Raw genomic sequence first — 12,525 nt, 5'->3', positions numbered from 1 at the left:
TGGAATTTTTTTAATGTATGAAATAAAGACTTGTCATGAGAGTAGTGCCCATTGATGTCATCCTTTGTATTTCCTCCTATGTGGATAACTGGAACTTGGCAAGGAGATCCCATTAGACTACAATAAGTGTATGTGGAAATGGGAAGTAATAAAAGAACGAATATTGAAGAAATGCCATATCATTAGAGTCTAGAGAAATCTAACCGTGTCCCACTGTTCACTGATGTCCTGAGTATATCAATAAGATTACTTTATTATAATTCCTTTGCAAAATGCTATCTATAAAACTGGTGCAGTTTGAACATCTTTTAAAAATCAGGGTTTATGTAAAAAGTCCTTCTTTACACAGCCTATTTTGAATGAACATTTGAAATAACTCTACTGACTGCAGGTGGCCTTGGATACCAGCTGCCATGTATCTCTGGAAAGAATTAAAATTCCAGTGTCTTTGTTAGCTAGGTTTAAGAAAAGGCGATGCGTTCTTCTGCTGGTGTGGCATTTTCACTTACAGAAGTATAAATATATACACATATATAGGTTAAGTCCCACAGTTTTATTCATTAATTTAAGAAATTAAGCATATTTCATTCTGACAAAAGACAGAATTTTGGCCACGTTGTGGACATACTTATGGACTAAATTTCCAAATGGGAGTTTCATATTTTACCCTGCCCTCTCTGTCTCTTTTCTGCTGTGATTCCCCAGGAAACAATGGGAGGCAGAGATTTGCCTGCAGAATGTTTATTCAAGAATGTTCTCTGAAACACCAAGGAAGAAAGCCAGGGAAGCAAGACGTGCAGAGAGAGTTGAGGTGCAGTGCAATTACTAGGAGGCTTCAGCTGATCCCACAGGAGCTCTGGAAAACCCCTCAGAGTCCTCCTGATTGGACAGGAGCTGGAACTTTATACCCCCTTAAAACTAATCACTGCCCCAGGCAGGGAGGGAGTCTTGAGTGAGGCAACTCTTTGAGTCTGAGAGCAATGCCCAGGGAAGAAGTGTGAGCTGTCAGCAGCTAGGGAACACGTGCCTCACACTTGAGTAGGGCCTCTGGATGGTGCAAGACAGCATCCACTGTTCCCGCCTGGCCCCCAATATTCCCAAATTAATACTTTTCTAGTCTCATTTGTGTGCGGCCTTCTCCAGAACCCAAACCCTGAACCTGAACTCTGAACCACGCGGGACGTGAAAGGGGTTCCCACATCAGCTTAATTTATGATTTTTTTTATATGTCAATATGACTTTTAACAGAATATCATTTAGATTTTCTGTTAAAATTAGAATAGTGGTGTTACCTACCTCTGGGTTAGAATAGTACAAAACAATTCATACAAAAGGCTTAAAGCAATGTCTAAATACCTGGTAATAATAAACTCAGTAAATGTTATTAATATATCCAAAATCTGACCACTTCTGTCCACATGCAGTACCCATCGTCTCTCACCTAGATTACTGTAATATTCTCTGGTCTCTGCATTTTCACCCCTCCCCGACGCCCTTCAGTCTGTTCTCAGCACAGCAGCCATAGGGATGTTCCATTCATAGCAGTCCATGCTCAGAACATTGCTGGCTCCCATCTCATTCACAGGGAAACTCAAAGCCCCTGTAGCAGTCTCAACTCCCTGCAAGTCCTGGCCACCTTACTGCTGAGACCTCACCTCATACTATTCTTGCTCGCTCAACTCTAGCTACTTAGGGCTCCAGACATATCCCAGTCAGGCATTACATTCCTATTTCAGGGACTCTGTATTTGTCATTTCCTCTTCCCAGAACACTTTCTCTTCTTCTCTAAATGTCTGCTTCTCTCCCTTCCTTCAGGATTCCTCACATAATGTCATTTTCCATGAGGCCTTCCTGGTCACCCTTCTTAAAAGTGCAGCCACACCAGGCCAGAGTGGCTCAGTTGGTTGAGTGTAGTCCTGTGCACAGAAAGGTTGTTGGTTCGATTCCCGGTTAGGTCACATGCCTGGACTATGGGATCCATCCTGGTCATGGCGTGTGTGGAGGGTGACCCATCTCTCTCTCTCTCTCTCTCTCTCTCTCTCTCTCTCTCTCTCTCTCTCTCTCTCTTCTCTCTCTCTCCTCTCTCGAAACATGTCTTCCCTTGAGGATTAAAAATAACTGTAGCCACCCCCAATATACCATATTTTCCTTCTTTGCTTCATTTTTTTCTACTGCATTGATCACCCTCTAATGCGGGCCATTAGCAGAAGTTCTGGCACATTGTAGATACTCAATGAATGTTTGTTGAAAGAAAAACTGAATTAATATAATGCATAAAATCTCTCTCAGAGACCCCTTAGGTTCAGAGGACACCTCCATAAAGACAAGCAGTGTTTCTCACTGGGAGAGTGGTCGACAGTTTAGTTGAAACAACTCTTCATTATGCAGGACAGTCCTATGCATTGCAAGATGTTTAATTCTCCTAGTTCCTGCCCATTGTATACCAGTGGTGACCCCAATTCCTAACATGCCTATCAGGGAAATGCATCTCCTTTCCTCTCCACTCCTCATGATCTCCTTGGTTGGTAGTTATTGGTTAGGAATATGGTACTCTTTTCCTGCACCCCACTCTCTTTTTTCTAAGTTGATCCAATAATCAGTATTATACATGCTATGAACTGTGATTACAGTAAGGATTCCACAAACGCATTGATCTGTCACAGAGGACTTTGAATCCTCTTTATACTCTTGGATGCAGTTGTTAAAATTGCACGTGTCTGAAATTCCATTTGGTGTCCAGCATATCGAAAAGGCTTGGAGGAAATTGCTCTGGTGCCTGTGGGACCATTTGCTTCAGATGATGAAGGACTGACAGGCTTCGGAGTGAGTGTTTGACAAAGAACATTCCTACATTCTTCAAATGGAGAAGGTCACCCGTCCTTCACATCTGAGAACCCATGGTATGGGCGAAACAGATGGATACAAGATGACGTGAGTGTTCACTGGGTTAGCGATGAAGAAATAATGGATGTTATTTGGACTGATGGGAGCAAGTCAAAGGCCATGACCAGCAGTGGAGAGAATGATTTTTTGGAGGCTAAGTTATCCATATGAGAGAAGGAGTGCTGGCAGCTTCAGCCTGGCATGGGTTCATTAGGGCTTTGGAGGGAGCCAAGTGAAACCACCCAGAGGTCCGGCAGCTGACCCCAAACCTTAAATGGATGCAGTGTAATAGGTACGATGATGGGTATTTTCATAGCCACTAGCTCATTGTTCACATAAAAGCTGATTTGTTCTCACAGAAGGTCAATATGTTATTAACCTTGTTGTTGCAGAGAAAGCAAACTAAAGCACAGACATGCATTCAAAGCCACACGGCTAGAAAGTCACCTATGGCTTCTGCTTCCACACAGAGTGATTTTCCCACTCCACCAAAGGAATTTCCCATCCATCTGGCACAGCAACCGAAGTCCGCCGTGATCACCCCGAGCCTCTGAGAAAGGTTAAATTATGTTCATCATTTTCAACTTAAAAGAGCAGAGAAGTAGTTAATTCAGTACATTCCTCATCCTCTGGAGGTAAATACTCAGGAATCAGGAAATTGTCAGCCATTTAAAATGACTCATTTCCTGAGGACATCAGAGAGCATGGTTTTACTCTAAATTGTCTTAGAAAAATCAATTGGGCGGAGTCCTTCAGAATCCTGCTGAAGGTCACCCATTGTGAGAGGTCAGATCATTTGGCTGGCCCCTCATGAAGAGTGTATCCCATTTCCCTAAATCTCATCTGAGGGGTTTTTCCAAGGCGGATGTGTAATGGACGGGAAGGATTGCATTGTAAAAAAAAAACTGGGAAGACATTTGCTGGGTGTTAATGGCGATGTCAAACAATTAAAGAAGCAAACCAATAAATAATCAATGTCACCCAGGTGCAATTAGTGACATGATGATTCAAATTTTATAACATGAAGGAACCAGGCACTTAGGAATGCCAGAGACTAATTATGGTTGAAAATATGCTGCAGACTCCTGAAAAGAAGTTTACTTTGGATATTTTCTAGTCCAGTGAAATTTAGGTTTCATGGTTGAATTTTTTCCCAGTCAGGTTTTTCTTTTGGATTCTTTTTTTTTCTTCTCAAAAGGAAATATAAAATAAACATCTGACCTTAGCATAGTTAACCTAAAATTAAATAATGTGTGGAATAAGAATCAGATAAATCAGGGTGTGTATATTCTGAAACGAAATTGCAAATTTGAACACATGATACAATATGACTTAAAACAATGAAATGAATTAAAAGGTACTCAAATGATGAAGTTTTGAGCAGATTGTACAAAATTTAAAGTAAATTACTAAAAGAAAATGTAAAACCAAAAATTAGTCCTATACATCTCATATCTTTAGTAGTGGTTAAAGCTTGAGAACAGTGGATCAGAGAGTACGTATATCTGTCTTATGCACTGAGTGTTGTTGATTGTGGATTGCTTTGCATAATACTGTGCTTCTCAGAGACACTATGATTATTTTGTATGGTAGGAGAAACAGTTTTTTGTTGAAGAAGAATCTCAGTAACTATGTCTCCCAAGTTTATTTTACTTCTGTCACTGAACAGTATAGTTCCTATAAGATCATAGTTGAATGGATTGGTCAAGGGAACAAAAAGATAACTTATTCAAAATGCAAGCTTTAATTTGTATTTATTTGCTGATGGTGGAATGACTCATATACTGTTTGGGAAAATAGACCTATAGGAACCATCTGCCCTCTGAACACTTATGAACACAAGGGCCCGGCCCCTGTGGCTCAGTGGTTGAACATCAACCCACGAACCCTTATGGGCTCCATCCCCAGTAGGGGGCATGCAGGAAGCAGCCAATCAATGATTCTCTCTTATCTTTATCATTGATGTTTCTATTTCTCTCTCTCTCTTCCTCTCTGAAATCAATAAGAACATATTTTTTTCAAAAAAGAACACAAGTACTTCTGAGATACTTCTTTGTGTTTTAATAATCTATTATTTACTTAATTTCTCCCAGCATCCCTTTTCTTAACTGTAAAATAATACAATAATTTTACTTAAAGAATGAGGGAGGTTAAATCAGATAATGTATGAAAAAGAAAAAGTCCTCTAAAATGTAAAAAAGTACCATGAATACATACTAGGTCTTTGGGGACCCATTTTCTTCTGTTTTCCACTTAGGCTACTGTTCATATTAACATGCTATTGATGTTCATTCTTCCCAGATAAGAGGACTGGGAATGGAGGGGAATGCTAATGTTCCTAACTACCTACTTTATTAATTCTGCCAATCGATAAAAATCAAGAACCCTTTAAATGCTCAAATGGATATGTGTTTTTATGAATGTAAATTAATAATTGAAAAATAATCTTTAGTTCATGGAACTGTATCTCTGTACCTAGAGTTCTTTTTTAAAGAGGAAAAATAAACTTTCTGATACCACATAACTATTTGACAATAGAAGACCTTTCCTGTACAATAAGTTTTAAAGATTTTAACTGATTGAAATAGTAAAGAAATAGTGAGAGAGCCCCCATAAACAATGCATATGGTGAATAAAGCTATGAGGAAGAAAGTCCAGTTACATTGGTCTTTAAAAAGTAGGCCTGCCCTGGCTGGTGTGGCTCAGTTGGTTGGGCATCATCCCATGCACCAGAAAGTTGCTGGCTCAATTCTGGTCAGGGCACATGCCCGGGTTGTCAGCTTGATCCCCGGTAGGGGTGTGCAGGAGACAGTTAATCAATGTTTCTCTCTCACATAGATATTTCTCTTTCTTCCTTTGCCTTCCTTTCTCTCTAAAAATCATAAAAAAATTTTAAGTAGGCCTGACAATGACCAGTGTGCTGCAGCTCAGTGGCGCTTTTGTTGTGGTTGTTTTTAGATGGAGAAGGGAACGATCACTAGCAGAACTTACGTAAAACCATACCTGCAGAAGTCAAAGTCAAGGCGGGCTTAATTTATTCTGACAATTGATGTAGCTACGTAAACATCTCTTAAATTATTCATCTTTTCAATAGAAAACTCCCCCCTGGAGAACTCAGGATTGACGTATTAGACCCAAGTTAATTCAAATACAAATTTATTTTAAAAGTAAACACACAAAGTAAGTCATGTTCTTGCATAGGTCTTCAGTACACAAGAAAAGACTCTGTTTTAAGAAAATGTCTACATCTATATAAAAATCAAAATAAAAAGTGATATTTTTTTCCTGACCTGGCTGTTGAAGAATCCTTTTAATGAATGCAGCTTTGTTTCATAAATAATGCAGTACTTTTTTGCAATGAGGTGAACCTAATCAGATAACCAGAGAGACGAGGTATTGCTAGGAGATCCTTACTATTACCAGGAATGAACAACAGCTATTCATCTTCCAGGTGGAGGGCTGTGCACGGTAAGAGCTTCAGTAAATCACCAGAAGTGCCAGCATTCCTTTTCTTGGCAGGGTAGAGACTCTGGTCATTAACATGGAGCCTCTTTTCCTAAGCCTCATGGTTTTGCAGCCTTGGAGCACAAGGCATACTAAAGGTTGTTACTTGCCTTCTCACGACTTAGTTCTCATTTTGAGAGTTCAGTGCAGACTTACATTTGGCTTCTGATTTGACAAAAAAAAAAAAAAAAGGGAGAGAGAGAGAGAGAGAGAGAAAAAAACATTTTTGTAGTTGGTGACCTTTGAAAGTGCATGCCATTCATTTAAATGACAGTGAGGTCCTGAGTGGATAAAACATCAGGAAAGAAGGGCCGAGGACCAGCTGGCGGCCAGCTGTGCAGACCAGAACGTTGACACAGAAGTGAGCCCATTGTGGAAGCTCTTACTGAATGTGGACCGTCCTTTTCCATAGTTTGTGCTTTCACCTCAGGCATTTATTTTGATAGCTCCAAAGCCTAAAGAAACAAGGGAGAGATCAAGTTTTATGAAATTACCTCTCCTGAGAAGGCAGATATCCTGGGATGGTTTTTTATAAATATATTCTTTTTATTGATTTCAGGAATGTAGGGAGAGGGAGAGGGAGAGGGAAAGTGGGGGCGGGGGGAGAGAGAGAGAGAGAAAGAGAGAGAGAGAGAATCATTGATCAGCTGCCTCCTGCACACCCCCTACTGGGGATCAAGGCTGCAACTTGGGTTGTGTTCTGACCTGGAATTGAATTGTGACCTCCCAACCTCAACCACTGAGCCACGCCTGCTGGGCTCCCAGAATGCTTTTTATTATCACTTTGTCATCTGGGAAATAATGAGAATTACTCTCACCATGTTCACTGGACAACTCTTAAATCATCTGGCAATCACAGAGTTTGCTCAACATAAAAAAAAAAAAAAGTTTCTTTGGAAGAATTTGAACCCTGGCTATAATGTGCTCTCCAGAACCACTTCCAAAATAACTGCTAGACACAAGCGTCCCAGGAGATTTCTGGGCATGGAGTGAATGGGGGGATACAAGAGCATTTTATTTTTGCCTCTCATCATAGCTCTGGTACCCTGTAGGGGCATCGCAGAGAGAGCACCAGACACTCACCATGCCTCTGGAACTGGGAGATTGGGTGTTAGGGGGCTGTAGCAGGGACCCTGGAGTTGTCTTTGCTAATTAAGAAGTCATCAAAGAGAAGCAAACAACAGCCCTTGTCTGGCCTGAGATGTTTACTTTTCCCCAACTTCCTCTTATAGTACAACTTTCCCTATAGCCTTCAACGTCATTGTGAATAATTAGGGCTTTTAAGCTTTAAGAGGGTGTAACATTCATTTGAATTGATTCTATTCCTTGTCAATCAAGAGGAGCGTTACCCAGAATGTCTTCTTAACAATACTAGTTCTGAGGGATGTTCATAGCTGGTCAGTGAGGGAGTAGGGAAGGGAGGATGACATAGGCACAGAAACTCAGGACACTCTGGTTAAGCAACGATTTGGGGGGAAAAAAAAACTGGAGCAACTTGTCTTTTTGGCCTTTTAATAGCAACCCCTTCAAAGCAAAGATTTGGAAAAAAAATGATGCAACTTGTCTTTCTGGCCTTTTAATAGCAACTAATCTTCTTAGAACAGACAGAACAGGGTGGGAGGGGCAAGTATGGCATTTGATTGTCAAGAGACTTTACAAGGACAGATCCTATTTTTATTACTTGGGCATGACCTTGGCTTTCTTACATTAAAAGCCAGCTCCACAGGCTTTTTCAAAGTACTCTGGGTGACAGAGATGGAACCTCTTAGACTGCTAAGTATGTCCACTAAATGTAGCAGAAACGGCTAAGTCATGTAGCTGGGCTCATTTGCCTTCTTTATAGTTTCATGTTAAAGAAATAAATTGATTCCCTTTCTTCTTTAATTAGCACAAATTTAGCTTATTGATGCATACCCGATCCTTTACATTTGCTTTGAACATGAGAAATGTTATTTTCACATTATTGTGCATTAGTTAATTTTTTTAGTGTTTGTCAGTACTTTTATTCTGAAATCTATATCAGGCCAGTTGGGAGCACATTACAGAAAGAGGGGGGAGATCAGATAAAATGGAAAAAGAGAGTCAAGATGGACAGTTATTTGGGGATAAAGTTTATTTTTATGGGGAGACACTATGTATATCCTTTTCTCAAAAGTGATGGTCTAACTAATGCTCCAGTCCAAAGGTGTTTTTGAAGATTTCTCACCCAGGAACTCCCAGCATCTTGTGGAAATAGTGGGCACTGTACAGCACCTGGGCAGTAGTCCCACCAGGAGAGAAACTCAGCACCGGAGGCAAAGAGGATTTTCTATTAAAGGAAGTTGAAAGTAATTTTAGTCTCCAAAGGACTAAAATGTATTTAATTCCGACAGATTCACATACTATTTATTTTTGCATTGTTTGGGAGTTATTTACTAATACCACTAAATGTCAAATATTTGCTTCTCTGATTTATTTATATGCTCACATATGCAAGAAGAGTTGACCATTAAGATTTGGCATCAGAAAGAAAAACAAAGCTGGGAAAATCATACTCCCTCGTTTCAAACAATGTTAGAAAGTTATAGTAATCAAAACAGTATGATAGTTTTTATTTTAAAATAAGATATACTGATCAATTAAAGAGAATAAACCCACACATCTATGGTCAGTTAATTTGTTACAAAGGAACAAGGAATACACAATGTGGAAAGGACAGTATTTTCAATGAATGGTATTGGGAGAATTGGACAGCACATGCAAAAGAATGAAACTGGTCCATTATTTTACAACATACACAAAATTAACAACATGAATTGAAAACTTGAATATAAGACCAGAAACCATGAAACTCCTAGAAGAAAACATAAGCTCCTTGACATCATTCTTGGCAGTGATTTTTTTGGATTTGACAGCAAAAGCAAACGCAATGCTAGTAAAAATAAACAAGTGGGACTACACAAAACTAAAAAGCTTCTACACAGCAAAGGACACCATCGATAAAATGAAAAGGCAACCTTCAGAATGGGAGAAAATATTTACAAGTCATGTATCTGATAAGGATTTACTATCCAAAAACTATAAAGCTCTCATACAACTCAAGAACAAACAAAAAACCCAATTGGGCAGAGACTCTGAATAAACATTTCCAAAGAAGACAAACAGATGGACAACAGGTACATGAAAAGATGCTCAACATTATTAATCATCAAGGAAAATCAAAACTACAATGAGGTATAACCTCCCATCAGTTAGAATGGCTAATATTTTTAAATCATTTTTTTATTTTTCAATTAAAGTTGACATATAATATTACATTAGTTTCAGGTGTACAATCCAGATACATTAGATAACTTACTGATTATCCTGATAAATCTCATACCCATCTGACACCATACATGTCATTACAATATTATTGACTATTTCCTATGCTATACTTTACAACCCCATGACTATGCTGTAACAACAACTTTATACTTCTTAATCCTTTCACCTTTTTCACCCATTCCCCCAAGTCCCTATCTGGCAACTGTGACAATATTCTCTGTATCTACGAGTCTTTTTCTGCTCTATTTGCTCATTTAATTTGTATTTTAGATTCAATTGTTGATAGATATGTATTTACTGCCATTTTATTGTTCATATTTTTTATCTTTTTTTTTTTTAATGAAAATCCTTTAACATTTCTTGTAATACTGTTTTGGTGATGAACTCCTTTAGCTTTTTCTTGTCTAGGAAGCTCTTTATATGTCCTTTGATTCTAAATAACTTTGTTGGAAAGAGGTTGAAGGTCCTTGCATTTCATCACTGAAGATTTGTTATAATTTTTATGTGGTTGTGGGAGGATGCGAGTACCACATGTACCTATGCCGCCACTTTGACCGGAAGCCTAGAATGGCTAATATTAAAAAACAACAATAAAGAAATAACAAGTGTTGGTAAGAATGTGGAGGAAAGGAAATGTAAATTAGTGCAGCCATTATGTAAAATAGAATGGAAGTTCCTCAAAAAATTAAAATTAGAACTGCCACATGATCCAGCAATTCCAGTTGTTGGAATATATCTGAAGGAAATGAGAACACTATATCCAAGAGTCATCTGCAACCTCATATTCATAGCAGCATTATTTACCAAAACCAAGACGTGGAAACAGAAGGATGGCCGAAACCAGTTTGGCTCAGTAGATAGAGCGTCAGCCTGCGGACTCAAGGGTCCCAAGTTCGATTCCGGTCAAAGGCATGTACCTTGGTTGCGGGCACATCCCCAGTAGGGGGTGTGCAAGAGGCAGCTGATCGATGTTTCTCTCTCATCGATGTTTCTAACTCTCTATCCCTCTCTCTTCCTCTCTGTAAAAAATCAATAAAATATATTTTTTTAAAAAAGAAACAGAAGGATGTAAGGAAGTTGTGGTGTGTATTTATACACAGTGGAATATTATTTAGCCATAAAAAGGGAGGAAATCTTGCCACTTGTGACAACATAGCACTATGCTAAGTGAAGTAAGTCAGAGAAAGACAAATATAGCAGATCTTGCATAACATAATTTCATTCAATGAGGTTTAGTGATAATGCTAATGAATACCTTGGGAGCTTAACTCTTGTTTATAGCAATTGTCCTATGGTAAAATAGATTTCATTATAAAGTCGCAGAACTGATTGACACTGTTAAATGAGGGTGTTACTGTACTGTATGATCTAACCTATATGTGAAATCTAAAATAAATTTAAAAACTAAATAAAACAAAACAAAACCATAGGAAACAAAATCCATGGTTGATTACCAGAGCTGGGGAATTGGATGAAGGTGGTGAAAAGGTACAAGCTTCCAGTTATAAGATAAATGAGACCCAGGGATATAATATACAACATGATGACTGTAGCTAATAACACTGCTATTTGGTGCATATGAAAGTTGTTAAGTGAGTACATCCTAAGAGTTCTCTTCATAAGGATGAAAACATTTTTGTGTGTGTGTATTTATATGAGACTAGAGGCCTGGTGTACGAAATTCGTGCACGGGTAGGGTCCCTAGGCCTGGCTGGCAATCAGGGCTGATTGGGGCCTTCCAGCTGCCAGCCAGGGCCTCCCTTCCCCGGCTGCCAGCTGCTGGCTCGGGCCTTCCTTTGCTCCGCACCGCCCCCTGGTGGTCAGCACACATCATAGCGAGCAATTGAACTCGTGGTTTCCCGGTTGAATTCCCAAGGGGACACTTTGCATATTAGCCTTTATATATATAGATGATGGATGTCAGCTAAACTTATTGTGGCAGTCATTTCACAATACATATTAGTCAAATTCTTACACTGTATACTTTAAACTTATACAGTGCTTTATGTCAATTATATCTCAACAAAATTGCATTAAAAATGATTTGGCATAGACGTACCATTAAAATAAAGGAAGAATTCAGTGTTTCTTTTTGGTTGTGCCATACGTGGGGGAGGCGGAAAGTAGAACAAGCAAACTGTCCAACTTAGAAGTTTTTGAACACTCATGGCTTAATATTTTAAATTTTTCAGGCTGTATCCACGCCATGCAAGTGCCCTGAACAACCTTGGAACACTAACAAGGAACACAGCAGAGGCAAAGATGTACTATCAGAGGGCTCTCCAGCTAAATCCACAGCACAACCGGGCTCTGTTCAATCTTGGGAATCTCCTCAAGTAAGTAGAATGTGTACCTTCTACCAGGTGGCCTTGTAATTTCCCAAAATCCATTTCTTCTCAACACTTGGTTATGCTGTTGTCTTCTCTTCCAAGAGTGAAATAACTAGAGATTTGAAGCTTTGGAAAGATGCAGTACTCATCTGAATTAATTCTATCCCTTATCAGTCAAAAAGATTATTTTCCAGAGTGTCTTTCTGGAAGTATTAGTTCTGGGAGCTGCTCATAAATTGTCTGTAGAGAGGTGAGATTAGGAAGGGATTACATGGTCAAATGAATTTAGGAAATACTGAGTTAAGTTAAATATAGTTCCTTTTAAAAAAAAAAAAAGATAGTTCCTTTTTGCCCTAACTGGTTTGGCTCAATGGATAGAGTGTCAGCCCAAGGACTGAAGAGTCCTGGTTAAATTCTGGTCAAGGGCACATACCTCGTTTGCAGGCTCAATTCCTGGCCCTGGGTGGCAGGGAGCAAGCGGGAGGCGACTAGTAGATGTGTT

General features: G+C 39.2%; 1 protein-coding gene across 1 annotated transcript in view; it reads left to right on the top strand.

The window, feature by feature from the left end:
• Nucleotides 1-12,525, top strand: part of TMTC1 (transmembrane O-mannosyltransferase targeting cadherins 1) — a 234,133-nt gene that overhangs the window by 171,496 nt on the left and 50,112 nt on the right. Inside the window, exon 12 of the mRNA XM_079774298.1 lies at nucleotides 11,886-12,029. Coding sequence (XP_079630424.1) covers nucleotides 11,886-12,029 — 144 coding nt within the window. The remainder of the gene's footprint in view (nucleotides 1-11,885; nucleotides 12,030-12,525) is intronic.

Source organism: Cnephaeus nilssonii (assembly GCF_951640355.1).
Source record: "Cnephaeus nilssonii genome assembly, chromosome: 6".
Lineage (NCBI taxonomy): Eukaryota > Metazoa > Chordata > Mammalia > Chiroptera > Vespertilionidae > Cnephaeus > Cnephaeus nilssonii.
This window is presented reverse-complemented; position numbering and strand designations above follow the sequence as displayed.